Genomic DNA, 14,917 nt, shown 5'->3' with positions numbered 1-14,917 from the left:
GCACTGAGGTCTAATAAAATGAGTGCCACTGTACCACCCTCATCCAGTGCTTGACAGATAGTTTCAGTCACTCCTAATAGTGTGGATTCGGTGGAATATCCCGCTCTGAAACCCGACTGAGATGGATGCAGCAGCCTGTTGGTATTAACAAATTCCGCTAGTTGTCTATTCACATGTTTTTCCATAATTTTAGAGAAGATTGGGAGGAGTGAGACAGGGCGTAAATTCGAGAAGATCTCTGGATCTCCATTCGCTTTCTTGAGTAGTGGTACAACCATAGCGTGTTTCCAGGTCTCTGGTACTACTGCTTCACCCAATGATGCATTTAGCAGCGTTCTAATTTCATTTAGGATGCTTGAGTCAAGTTGTTTTAGTATGTGTGCTGGAATGGGGTCATTCGGTGATCCGGATTTAATGCTATTTAAGATCTCTGTGAAAGAGGTGGGATCTAATGGATTACAATTGGTAAGCAAGTTCCTAGACGGATCTTACGGCTCATTGGATCTGCTAGGGGTTGGGATTGATGTTGAAATAGGACTTAAGTCATCAGATTCCCTTAAGTCCGAGTAAATTTTAGATATTTTCAGTTCGCAAGAAGATTGCATTGTGTGGTGGACAGTGTAGGGGGTTCAGGGTGATGTGCTGCACCAGCTAAATCCTTTATTACTTTAAAAAGAGTTCTAGGGTTATTTTGTGCCTCCAGAATGTTTTTCTGTATAACATCCTATTATATATATTAGAGATCTTGGGAGTGGTTCAAGACCATCAACTGATATGGTGAACCATCTTGCAAGAATAGCCAAACTGTGAGTGAGATTACAGAAAAGGATTTGTTTTTCCTATTTATACAGACTTTCATACAGAACATGCAATCTTTTGACCCGAGACACATTTTATTTTCTCAGAGTCCAAATATACTGGATATCATGGATGGATAGCTGGAAGGTCCATAAGAGGGATACAAGGGTCAACGCAGTTCTGGAAAACACAGCCACTTTAGGTTCAAGGCAGGCTTTTCTTAACTAAAATTATAATACTACCATGCTAATATACCTCTGCTTTAGCAGTATTCCATTGCAAAGACAACTCTCTTATAGAAGACCTACTCTAGAGAAGAGAGTGCTACAGGGGTAGCATTTTGCACACAGACGAAATAGTACTGGGAGTACTGGACCTCAAACTTTATTATATAGCAGTACAGCAAAATGGCTATCCAGGTGGCTAGAAGTGACTCTGTTGGCTGAGGAGAAATACTTCACACTATACTCTGAAGTTAGCAGAATGACCACCCTCTGGTACAAAAGAGAACTGCAGGAGTGAACTCCCAAGTTTAAGTAAAGTGTTCAAATACTACTGGGTCCACGACAGACAAATAATTTCACCACTAGCCACATACTCCCCAAAATGCTGTTTGTAAGTCTCCAGGACTTTTAGAAAACGAGATGGAAAAATGTAGTAGCCAGCTGGACTACACCTATGATAACCCGAAAGGGTTTTAGAGAAAGAAAGTTGGTCTCCTATTTTTAATGTTAAAAAATGATACCGTCCAATATGTATCTTTTAGTTTGTAGTTCTTTTATTAAAAGAAGGTGGATAGGTTCACAAACAAACAAAGGAAGAAAAAGCAGCCAACACATGTTTCGCCCATGGGGCCTAGTTAGCCATGGGCTTTCTCAAGGCAGTAAATCTTTTCATAGGTTACATATCACGTCGAGGTGCTTCTGAAGTTGGCCCTGCGCTCCCGGTGAATGAAGTAAACACAGATGCACCACAGGTATGGGATGAACAGATACTGTAATTTCACAGAATAAAGGAAGACGCCTGACCATAAGTAATTCACAGCAATAAGAAGAAATAGACCAATAAACAGTGAGAAGCACCTATTTGAAGTTCCACACAGGATTGGCTAATGTCATAAGGCGAGAAAAGAAGAGTCCCTGAAGAAATGAACAAAAGATCAATTGAAGAGCGCATATTAGGTTTAAATCAGGCACAGACACTAGTGGCACACAGCTAAATAGAATTATTGTTGGTGACCCAAGGTTTGCTGACGTGTCACTGCTAGAGTAACATACAGTAACACAATTAACTTGACAATGTAAAAGATATAAGACAAAATGGGAACTGATGAGGAAAACTGGAAGCTCATGTGTTCAAGATTGAGAACAATGTAACCTAAGAACTGATATCATGTGATTGCAACAATGGCTAAACTGTGTATAAAGAAAAACTAAAACAAAAACATGTCAAAAATAAATAAAAATATATTCGAATACCTAACTCATTTTCCCATGTTCTCAGGAATTTCTATTTGCTTTTTAGGTCTGGAGACAACTTTAGCTGTCTCGTCAGACCATTGTTTTTCCCAAACCATTATATAATATTTACATTCATAGAGAGACTTTTGGCCAGTGGGTTTAATTTCTTGGTCTTTTAAAAGGTTATTCACATTTTGCTTCTGCGCAGTACATTGTAGGGCAATCAATCAGCCCACTTTATCCATTGGCTATGTCATGCTGAGTTATTACAGAATAGCTGTACATATTGTTCACATCTGCCTCAAATCAGTCCCTTTCTCTTCAGTTGCACAGTGGTTCAAAAAAATGTTTTCTTTTACTTATTATACTAACTTTAAATATCACGCTTTCTACTCTCATACACAGCACACTTTTTGCTCTAAACCCTACACCTGCTTTTCCACCTCCTCATACCTAAACGATGCCTCACACTTCTCCCTGCCATCCAGCACACACAGTTCTTTTCCACTTTCACCAGTAACACAGTCCTTGTTTTTTTATCCTTCACTAACTTGTAACAAATTCTTAGTTATTGAACCAGGACTTCACTATCCTGATCCACACATTCAAACTGTTCAAAAACTAACCTCACCAATATATATGAAAGAATGCTATTAATAACATGTAGTAAAGTTTTCTACAAGCTCGCAGACTTCCGAGGACCTCACAAAAGCAGAGGGTTTACTTAGCATTTTGAGACACAACAGCTGGCAGAGCAGGCGGGCCTTGTTTAAAAGTTACTTACAGTGCACCAACCCAGAAGTGAAATCTGCTTGTAGACACAAGCAGATTAAAAGCAGATTCCCTATTTCTTATTAGGCAGAAAGTGAACAAACTCATACTCACCGGCCTGGATCCTGGAATAAGTTTTGTGTTTAGTTTATGCAAACATCTTCCTGCTTTTTCCTGATCAGTAAACTCTATAAAGCAATAGCCTGCTAGAATCCTACACGAAAGAAAAGAAAATTTGAATTCTTGATTACAAATCTGAAATAATAACATTTACTCATCACTACTTTATCAAATAACTGTGGAAAAAGTACAAATTTAAACTGCAAAAGTGCACGTCGAGTTTGGCCATTCACATATTTGAGTACTTTGCAATCAACCTATTTTGGCAAACCAATGTTTGCTGCACCTGAATTATGAAGGAAAATACCTTTTTTGCTTTAAATGGGACAAACAGAATTTTTAAATGCATGCCTTAAAGAGGAAATGGATCCCTCAATGGCAAGATTGCAAATGGAAGACGGTGAAAACACTGCACAGGAGGGATGCGGCTAAAAATATTAAATCGGGTCACTAAAGACTTCAGATAACTAAAGGAACTACACACTACATGGATCACGCCCCACCAGCGATTTCATGATTGAAATAGAGGCAATGTCAAAAAATAAAATTCTGAGTTTGGGAACGATGGGGATAATCTTTTCAACAATAGGCATACAGGAACTGAAACACAGGACTACTAGAAAGAGATTCCTACACAAAGTACTCACCCAGTAACTCGGTTTCTAATAATTTTCACACTCTGAACGAGCTCACCCATAGTGGCAAAGGCCCTGGTCACAAATGCCTCATCCATGTATGGCTCAAGCTGTGGGAAAATCATACATCAACCATCAGAATGAAACAGGCACAAGAGCATAAATGAAAATAAATGTTGCTTGAAAACCCTTCTAGAAACTGCAGTATGCCCCCACAAATGCTCAAACACACTCATTTAGACAGACCTATTAAAGTTTACTCATTTATTGCACACTCTCGCTCTTGGCAAATTAGCCAAGTGCCTCATGCTTGTATATTCTATCTTTTTCAGCTAAAATGTAGGCAACGGTTCGATTAAGTATTTCGATTTATTCAGAAATGTTTAAGGGATTCCAGACTGGGAATTTACATTTTCAAGAACTAAGTTCTTTCGATAAATAAGGTGAAACGCATTCTCTGCAATGGGGTACGGGAAGGCCCATTCGGAGGTGATAGGGCTATCATGTCCAAGCCATCAGTTGACCACTCGCTTAGGAGCTTATGGGATGTTGAGACCTTTCCTTATTTGTTCAAGCTCCTAGATAAACAAAAGCAAAGTATTATTTTGCAGTTTCGAATTGTAATTGATCCAGGTTGGGGATTTGAAGGCTGCAGAGCATTTTTTAAATAAAATGGAAAATATACTGTAATTTAAAACCCAAATGCTTTTCAATCCATCTTCTTTTGGTTTGTTGTTTCTTTCTGAATAAGAGAAAGAACAATATTCAACTTTTAACAAGGAAGATTGGCATTAGAACTAGTGGTGAAGCACGATAGAAAAGATCATTTTGAATGTGATACCGTAAGGCTTTTTATGCAGAACTCCAGATCTCGAAATGAAAATATTATGTATTATCCTACAGCGGTAAAATGCTGAGCTTGAAGAGTTCTCTGTTAAGTAAGAGAAGAATGTAACTTAGATATATATTCCGGGAAACCGTATGAATTTCTGGTATTAATTTATGACATTTGCTTGGTTTCTGTTATGACGGATAATTGTCTAACACTTGATGATGTGAATACTGGATATTGTTTTACTACCTATTTGATAATTAAGGCATTTGGATATTTATTGTTTTATGTATATTTTATTATAATATTTAAAGAATCAATTTCTACGAGATGTTTTCCTGGAAATAAATCATTATTTACTCATTCAGTTAAAACTTTAACTTTCATAAAAAAATATAAATCTCACTAACTAAAAATACAAGAACAGGATTATTGGCATTTTATATTTCATAACTATTTACATCAATTCCCAGCAAAAACAGTTGCCCTTTCTAAAAATGTTACCATAAATCAGTATTTATTCATTTTTAAGTGCACCAAGGTCACGTCAAATAGTATTCATTTGGGGCAGTTAACCCTATCCTGGGTTGTTGGGTGTCCTTCCACTCCGCCTGCCATGCCTCAAGTAATTAGTATATACACACTACTAAAGGGGAGGAAAGCATACAGTAGGGGACTAAGTAATTTTAGAAATGGTTATTTTTATATGTAGTCTTTTTTCTAAGTTGTTCTCCAGTAACTGGTTGTATTTTGGGCTCAGTGAAAAGGATACAGAAATGCCAAACTATTTTTTAGCTGCATCTCTAAAGTTTCAGCTATTTTATTACATTTATTTTCAGGGATTCAGATACTACGAGCTGCAGGTTGAAAGGAGATATTTACTACAGGAGCGATGTGGCAAGCCTAAAATGTTGAGAGATGTTGTTTTTGATATTGGGAATTGATTAGGAAGCTTTGTCTTGTGATCTTTTCTTTCTTACATTTGTTGGTTTCAGGTCTGCTGATGTCATACCTCCTTGCATTGTGATGGTGATCTAAATGGTCCAGCTTTCAGTTAGAAACAGCCTCTCAGAATTTCGTCAGTGGGATCAATTTGAAGTCCGGGACACAGATTCATGAGAAAGAAACGTTATGTGAATTCAAAATGTTGTATGTTTTGAAACAAGAAGGTTTCTACACTAACTTACTTAATAGTTCCTGTGCCTTTTCACCAAGTGCAGGTATGCACAAACATTCACAAATTTGGGCTGTGCTTTTCTGTATTCAGTGAAGAAGAAATTGATTAAAGAGTCTCAGTTCTCAGAAACAACCAAAAAATCTACTCGTTTCATTGCCTCTTGGTGTTCTGCACGCATTTGTAGTACGGGTACTCTGTTCTGTTCCCTCTCAATTGTGTTCCAATGCGCAAACATTCAGGAAGCATCTATTTAGTCACATTTTCACCCTCCCTAGACATGGTCTTATCAAAATGTTTGACTGACATTTATAAACCAGTCAACAGGACTCTCTCTCTCTCTCTACCCAGACTATCTCTCACACATACCAGTTATACTCATACCCAGAACTCATGGACAGTGATTCCAAAGCAACTACTTGGACTCAAACCTCCCCATGCTGCATCTAGATTCCAGTCCTTCAATCTCATATGTAATCACCACTAAATTTCGTAATTGCCTTGACCGAGCATATGTTACCACAATAAATCCGATATTCATTCTAAGCAAATAAATATTGCAAATATGTACATTTATGCTTATGTGTTTTATTTAACTATTGATAAGTACTTAGATAATTGTCTTATGTGTATTTATCATCAAAAATGCATACAAGGTGAACGATTATCCACGCCAAAAATGTAGATCTCTGACTGATGTTAAAAATAAAAGCAAGCCATCAATCATTGAACCATGCACAAAGGATGGCTACTTCTGTATAATATTTGTTATAGGAAACACATTGCTGAAATAATTACAATGACAGTGTGGGTGAGGATAAGTGTGTGGGGAGGGTGCAAGTCAATATTCCTTGAGAAGAGCGGCGTGTTCTGGGAATATAGGGTGGGCATAACTCAGATAAGGGACCAGGAGCAGACCTTGTAAAGCAAGAGTCTTGAAGTCAGTGTGAACAGTGTGGGTAGTGAAGCCACTGCAGATGCAAAGAAAGGAGCAGAGCCAATGCATTTAGGATTAAAGCCATGGGGGGTCTACTGTGGTGGGCAATGATAGTGCTGGTAAGGGTGAGAGAGTCCGATGCTTATAGAGGAGGGGACAAGTGTAGGCACAGAAAGAGTGTGCATCCGAAACACTGCAGCACAGAGCCTGAGGAAATATGATTAGAACACTCTCATCCTGAAGGAACTCCACTGGTCCACTTCCTAGTCCGCACCATCTTCAAAACCAACTGTAATATTTACAAAGCCATTACAAATTGCACTCTGGCCTATGTGGCTGAAAAGCTCACCATCTCAGAAGGCTCTCAACAAACCTGTGGCCAGGAGATCACCATAGTGGATTTTAATAAGTGGGGAAAAAAAGAAGGAAAAAACGATAAGAGGTATTTGATGCACTTGGGATCTGGAACAACTTCCCTGGATCCATATTGACAAACCCAATTCAAGAGAGAGTTGTAGGTGGACCTCTTCAATGATCATTACAATACCATGCATTAACAGTCCACAAACCAGCTACCTCTCCAATCAGTTGTTGAAAGTATCCTAAACCTTTGACCCTATATCGCCAACTGCTGCCTTTTGATAAGATTTACACTATACAAATTCTGCATACATGTATACAGAGGAAAGGCCACAGGAAATTGAAGAGAGTTGGTGTCAGTACTGCCAGGAGAGGGTGGTGCCCGTGCACAATGGAGACAGGGCACAGTCACTACTGGAAGGGGTAGCAAAGAGAAGGCAGGAAAAAGGGCTACTTCTGAAGAGATAGGTGTACATCAGCACACAAGTGGGAAGCAGCAGAAGGGAGTGGAGCACAAGCACAAATGGGAGAAGAGAAAGAGGGGGAAAGGCGTGAAAAGGGAGAAGAGGGAACCGTGTGCAGTTCAGAGATGGAAGAAGCCAAGGGCTGAGAAGAAAGAAGCTTGGACTGGAGTGTGGGCTAGAAGGGGGCGAGTGTGGGCTTGCGAGGGGGAGCAAAAGTTAAATGCATGCTGTAAGGGAAGGCAAAAGTCAAGTGTATGCTACAAGTGATGAGGACGAAATAAGATTGTGGACAAGAAATGGAGGGAAAAGGCATAGGCAGACTAGAAGGCCAAGCAGAGTATGGGCTAGAAAAAGGGGTCAGGAAGTATAAAAGTGGAGTGAGAGGGTAGAAGTAAAGCAAAAGGTAGAGTGCAAGTTAAGTGGGACTTGGTGAAAAGCAGAATATAAGCTAGAAAGGGGTGAAAGCAATAGGTCTCGCATTAGAAAAGTTTGAGCTATTGGTATTGTAAATGACACATTTTTATTGATGTGTTGGTTTTGAAAATAGCGAAATTAATAGCTTTGTCTTTTACAATGCTAATAGTTTTAACTTTCGCAAATGTGACACCTATAGCATTTGTAATGCAATGTGTTGTATTTACGTGACTTACATGTATTGATATTACAAATAACAATGGCTTTTATTTTTTTTAAGAATTAATACTTAAATAAAAGCTATTGTAATTTATAATGGCAATATCTTAAACTTTTGTAAATAGCTTTTGTGAAGATTATGTTCAGTGTATTTTATTGTGACGAAAATCCAAGAACAGAAGTAAAATATTAACATCTTTTTGTGACATTTGTAATAAAGCTTGAAAAATTGAGAGAACCTATTTGAACCAGTTGTTGTTTAATGGTTGCACAGATTGATTCTGTGATGCTGTGGTGGCGCTGAGTGCTGTGGTGGCGCTGAGTGATGTGGTGGCGACGAGTGATGCTGTGGCAGCGCATAGTGATGTTGTGGTGCCCCTGAGTGATGCTGTGGTGGTGCTGAGCGATAGATAGACAGATAGAGTGAGTGCGATAGATACATAGAGTGAGGGCGATAGGTAGATAGAGGGAGGGCGATAGATAGATAGAGGGAGGGCGATAGATAGATAGAGTGAAGGCGATAGATAGAGTGAGGGCGATAGATAGACAGAGTGAGGGGGATAGATGGACAGATAGATAGAATGAGGGCGATAGATAGAATGAGGGAGATAGATAGATAGATAGATACATAGATAGATAGATAGAGTGAGGGCGATAGATAGATAGAGTGAGGGCGATAGAGTGATGAATATGTGCGGGCTGCTTTTGGGTTCATTGTTAAATCAGGGTTAAATGAGAATTAAAAATAAGAGTCGCTTGGGCAGGTCTCTCCGCTTGTAGGTCCCAGGGCAGCAGCTCTCATGCCGTGCCCTGGGGCTGGCCAGACACGTCCTCAGCTGCCCTGGAGGGTGATTCTTCGCCACTGTGCTTGCCTGTTCATGTCACATTGGGATTTGGCAGCTACTCCATCTACAGTATTTTTCCAGCGCCCCCTGTTTTGTGGGACCTGGGCGCTCAGAATGCATTTCATATGGAAAAAATAAGCACGCCACTTTAACGAGGCACTCACTGCACAGTAAGAAAAAAATCGATTTGGGTATTGACACAGTAACAGGTTAAACTTAAAAAAAAACCTGTTCAAGTAATACAGCCGTCTGGTTATCAAAATTAGCCTGGTACAGTGGCCGACTCCTTCCCAGCCTTTGCTCGGGTTTGTGTACTCTCGGCCCGGCTGTTACATAACAGGCTGTCTGCTCGCGACCGTAGAACCTGCTAATTTGGGCACTGCGCGTGCACTTCAGCGTGGTTCTGTGGCGTCCAGATGGCCATATGAAATCTGGACCGTGTCAAGCCAGACTCAAAATCATGTACGAAGAATACTCGAGACGGTCTTTTACAAGAAAAGCTTCCATGCAGCTGCGTGTTAAACTGAAGCCAAGTCAATGAAAGCGCCCTAAAACGAGCGACCGTTGTTGTGTTTCGCACCCCAAAAATTAATTCTGGCCCTACCAACAAGGAGGTGTCACCCCCACCTAAGTAAACTGTCGGGCACGGAACGCTCTTTTCTCGCGAAATATCTAAACTAGCCTTCCGGTTTCACTCACAAAACAATTTACTAATTATTCTGGAATAATCGAGAAACTGGCCACAGAGTCCACGAAATGCTTTGGCAAATCTTAATCCAGGTTAAAAAGGCGCTGTGATGGCATGCTCACACCAGATCGTGCGCGGTGCAGGTGGGAATGAACAATAACAATACAAACAAGTAGCAAGAATTATATTTACCCAGTAATTAGTGGGTTTGCACGTCTCACGCTTGTTAATTTCTTTCCGTTGCGGATGGCGAATACAGCAATTTCTAGAGACAAGACCTGCGCGCGCACTGACAAAACCGAAACTTATCGTGGGGCGGGACTTCCGTTTTGAGAAGCCCGCGTCCACGTAGTGCCTGGCTAGAGAAAGAGCCCCGCGGAGTCTGCAGATGTCCGGAGTGCCGGTAAGTGGGCCTTAGTTGTAGGAGGGGGGGCGGGAGGGGGGTCTTTGTGCGCTTGTGTGTGTGTGTGTGCGCGTGTGTGTGTATGTGTGCGACGGCGGGGCGGGGTGCGACGGCGGTATGTGTGTCTGTGTGCGTGCGTGGGTATGCCTGTGTGTGCGGGACAGGGGATATGCACGGCTGTCGTAATTTGGCAGTACCTGAGTTAGCGTTAAGCTCAGCTACACGAAGATTTCTGTTAACTTGACTAAACGTGCGGGGGCCATTTTATATTTGGTGGCTTCCATTTTGTATGAACATGCGGCCTCGTGGTCAGCGTGCCCTTTCGTCCTTCCTTCATGCCAAGGAACCTTTACCCTGCCCAGCAACAGGCTATTTTTAGCAATGGTCAGTCTTGCGCATGCGTACATCTGATCTTTTGGACTAGAGAGTGGTCACTCCTTAGGAATGTTCCTCTCAACTGAAAAGTGGTATTAAACCCCTCCCACATGTTGGCTGTGTTCCAAAAATGCCCTTATATGTACCTAAAACTGTTCTAATGTATACCACCTACCTTTTTATTGCTGTTAAACTGTATAAAAGAGGTCGTTCGGTGTGATACTTCTTGCATTGCCGAAGGGTGCTGTAGGAATGTACCACCACCCCATGGGGTCCTAATAAACTTGTCTCTTTGCATTTTCAGTTTCCGTGCCAACTTCTGTTTTATGGTATCCGAGTGTTTCTGCAAGTATGTAGGCCTGATAGAACCCGATACCACAATTGGCGACCACGAAGGGACTCATCGGCGACTCGGATGCCCGAAGGAGAGGTCACGACGAAGGATTGGAAACTCGCTATGGACGCGTACGCTGCCACTGAGTGACCCGAGTCTTGGCACCCACGGTGTTTTTTTCCTTTCCTTCTGATCTGACCTTCCAGGTGGCGCCGGTCCTCGACTGAGATTCTGATTGTTTGGCTTGTCGTGTAGTGCCTGTTTTGGCTGATTCGGCTACGGAACTTGGCAGTTGGAATCTGGACACTTTTGAAGATATTTGGTAAGCTTATGTTTGGTAAGGTAGTCTATTGACACTTACTGTGGCTTTTTGAATTTGAATTTGAATTTGTATGAGTTAGCTAACGTTTGGACCTATGATTTGGATTATATGTGGAGTGCACCTCACATAGGCAGGCATGTAGGGATATTTCTCTGCTTTTGAATTTGTTTTGAACGGCACATCGTGCATAAGTACCCTTAAGTGCCATTTTATGTAATATCGCGTTTTTTCCGTGATATTTTGAACATGCCTGTCCTCAGCACACTCCGAGGAATGTGCTGCTTTGGAAATAGTACCACTTATCGATTAAATGAATCTCAGCCGGCTCCCCCAGATGGGACTCCTAATCGTGAAATGTACATTAAATTTGGCCTTCCTCCCATAATGTATAGCACGTTATGGCACAAATACACTAAACCTGATCGTGAATTGCAATGGCCACTACATGGGTCATTCGACTTGCGAAAAGTCCAGTATGTAGAACAGCGTTTGTTTCAGCGCAGGTCTAGACAGGATATGTTTGATTGTGTGCGTATGTGGGAGAAAGCGGTGCGTGAACGAATGAAGCGTGCGGAAGCCTTGGCGGACAAAGAGCAGCGAAAGGCTGCTCGGGATAAAGCTTTACAGCTAACAGGAGAAGGAATTGCAGGAACAGAAAGAGAATCGAGAACATAACTTGCAGGTTAATGGTCAGTTTCCTATTAGACGTCCTCTTTATCCTGTTTTTACTTATGAATTAGATGATTTTTCATTGTTAGATCGTTGCCCGCCTACGTATGTTCAGCCGACGGCTCCGGATGAGGACTCGGGCGAGGATAGCCAGGATAAACAGCGTACCAGGTTACATACTGAGCGTATGACGGAATTACGTTCGATTGCTCGTAAACTTAACAGTGATACTATAACTGTGTCAGGGGTTAATGATCTTATGAGTCAGTGGTCTGACAAGGAACGGTTGTATTTTTAAAATCATTTTACAGATGAAGTTGTTGAGCGGTTTAGAAAACACTCTCCTGAGTTGGAACCTAAAGATATATCAGTTGGTCGTGAGAATTTTCGTAAAGGTATTTTTGCTCTTTCAGATGCGGACGAATTTTTCCGGCGGTTGGTTCAGTTGCGAGATGAGGCGACACGATTGCGAGCGGCGAACAAGGCATCAGAGCAACCAGCGTCTGGATCGACGGAAAATTCCAGAGTGTGCCCTATCTATGGATCAGATAAGAGTGTTGCGATTAATGTTTTGCCTATGCGGGAAGCTGCACCTTTGTATGTCCCTCCTAAAGGGGATGGTACGGATGAGGATAAGACGTCTAAGGATTCAAGGGGCTATTTTATATATAATTGGGTTTATACGCCATGGAATAGAGCAGATGTTATGGCACTTACGAATGCTTTGCCTGACCCCCGTAAAAATCCATCAGCTTTCTATGAAGGTGTGGAGGGTGCTATTTCTTCGTGTATTATGACGTTAGTTGATATCGATCTTTTCTTTGGGCTGATATTGCCTCCTGATATGTGGAGGGTGATTCGTAAGTTTGACGATCGAACGATATTAGGTGCAGATTGGAAGGACATAGTGAGAGCTGATTCAGATAGGGAACCTGCATGTAAACCGTGTCAGTTGATTTTAGAATTACCAACAGCTATCTTGTATAAATTAAAAACGCTTGTCCCCCCTAAGAAAATAGATTGGACAGTGTTAGCGTCTTGTAAGCAGAAGTCAGACGAATCGGTTTTTGATTTCTTTTCACGTTTTGAGGAAGTATTCCATGATTACAGTGGTCAATCATTAACAGAGGACACGGGCAGGCACTTATTCGTAGATAAGTATGTGGCTAATCTCCTACCGGAGATTGCAAAGCGATTAAAGGCAAGTGAAAGTTCATGGACCACGGCAACGCCTGCCTCCTTATTAACTATGGCTCAGTATTATGAACGTCAGGAACTAGAGGCTAAAGAAAGTAGTGATAAGAAAGCGAAGGACTTAAAGACGAAAGTGATGTTGGCACAGGTTTGTGCTACGCAATCGAGAGGGAACGATAAGGGTAGACGAGGATCGTACGTTACGTCCCCCCCTCGTTCCGACATTTCTGAGGATCAGTGTGCATACTGTAAGCAGTTTGGACATTGGCTCGCAGATTGTCCGGTACTTCGTGAACAGCGTAGTCAGAGGGGTCGAGGAAGTGGAAGGTCACGGAATAGTTATTCAGGATCAAGAGGTGGAACGAATGATCGTGGTAGGTTTGAAGAGAGGGGTCGTGGTCAGGTTGAACATAATACTTTTGATCGGCGGAATCAATACCAGATAGCTGGAGGAGAAAATACTGAGTCACAGGATAATAGATATGCATAGGATTGCGTAGGATGGGGTGTGGAATCGGTTGAAGTACCAGTCGATCAAAGGGGTCCATATATATCAGCACATGTTTTGGGTTCTACTGATCAGTTTCTGGTCGACACAGGAGCTACTCGTAGTGCTCTGTCTAAACACTTGGTTCCAAGGGCTCCCCTGTCTGGCGAAACGATTACAGCAATAGGGTTCGATGGAACACCTTCACTAAGCCCATTGTCTCAACCCCTTACATTTCATGTTGATAAATTCACTGCCCCATGTCAGTTTTTATTATCTCCAAATACACCGGATAATATTATGGGACTTGATATGCTAAAGCATTTTCGTGCAACAATACGCTGTGCCCCTGAAGGGGTGCGGGTCATTTTGAATGAAAACTACCCAGAAATTGAGAGATCGTGCCTCATGCAAGAGGCCGACGCATTAGCTTCCCTTCCAAGTACGTTATGGGCTACTTCCGATACTGATGTGGGTCAAATGATTATTCCTCCTGTGCGCATTACTGTGAAGGAGAGAGCGGTTTTACCTCGTGTTCCTCAGTACAAGATCTCTAGAGAAGGCGAAATAGCTTTGATACATATTGTGAATGACTTGATAACGGCAGGGGTGGTGGAGGAAGTTCCCTCTAATGTTTGTAACAGTCCAATTCTTCCGATCCTAAAGAAAGACACAGATACTAAGATCTATCGTTTTATTATTGATTTGAGGGAAATTAATAAGATAGTTGTACCGCAGTATCCAGTAGTATCTGACATTACCACCTTACTTACTTTGGTTCCACCCACGGCTACTACATTTACAGTGATTGATCTGAAAAACGCTTTCTTTTCAATCCCTATTCATCCTGATAGCCGATATTTGTTCGGCTTTACATTAAATAATAAATCTTATAGATTTTGTCGAGTTCCTCAAGGTTACACAGAAAGTTCTAGCATTTACAGTCAGGCTTTGAAAAGACAACTTGATTTATTTGATTTGCAGTCTGGGGTGGCACTAATCCAATATGTTGATGACATTTTGCTTGCAGCAGACACACAGGAGCAATGCGAGGAGAGTACACTCTCCCTGCTTTCTTTCCTTGCGGAACACAATCACAAGGTTTCGCGGAAGAAGCTACAATATCGTAGACCAAAGGTGACATATATTGGTCATCTTTTGTCTAAGGAGGGACGTGCATTAACATCAGACCGAATTCAAGCAATCTTAGATACACCACTCCCTTGCACGCAGAAGGATGTTCGTGCTTTCATAGGTTTGACGTCCTTCTGTAGGCAATGGATACTAGGATTTTCGTGCATTGTAAAACCTTTGTTAGCGTTGCTGTCCAAAACTGTACCACTCCCCCTCGAATGGACGGACGAATGTCAAAATGCTTTTGAACAACTAAGACAAGCTCTTTGCTCTGCGCCAGTG

At 41.6% G+C, this 14,917-nt stretch overlaps 1 protein-coding gene across 4 annotated transcripts in view; it reads right to left on the bottom strand.

Moving 5' to 3' along the window:
* TRNAU1AP (tRNA selenocysteine 1 associated protein 1) overlaps window positions 1-14,917 on the bottom strand; it is a 247,886-nt gene that overhangs the window by 203,553 nt on the left and 29,416 nt on the right. For all 4 annotated transcript variants that reach the window (XM_078682552.1, XM_078682555.1, XM_078682554.1 and 1 more), the window contains exons 2-3: window positions 3,797-3,894; window positions 3,144-3,243 (exon numbers count right to left, since the gene is read on the bottom strand). In XM_078682552.1, the coding sequence (XP_078538678.1) occupies window positions 3,144-3,243; window positions 3,797-3,894 (198 nt within the window). The remainder of the gene's footprint in view (window positions 1-3,143; window positions 3,244-3,796; window positions 3,895-14,917) is intronic.

The sequence above is a fragment of the Lissotriton helveticus genome, chromosome 3_1 (assembly GCF_964261635.1).
Source record: "Lissotriton helveticus chromosome 3_1, aLisHel1.1, whole genome shotgun sequence".
Taxonomy (NCBI): Eukaryota; Metazoa; Chordata; class Amphibia; order Caudata; family Salamandridae; genus Lissotriton; species Lissotriton helveticus.
Note: the sequence above shows the minus strand (reverse complement) of the source record. Positions and strands in the feature narration are given on the sequence as shown.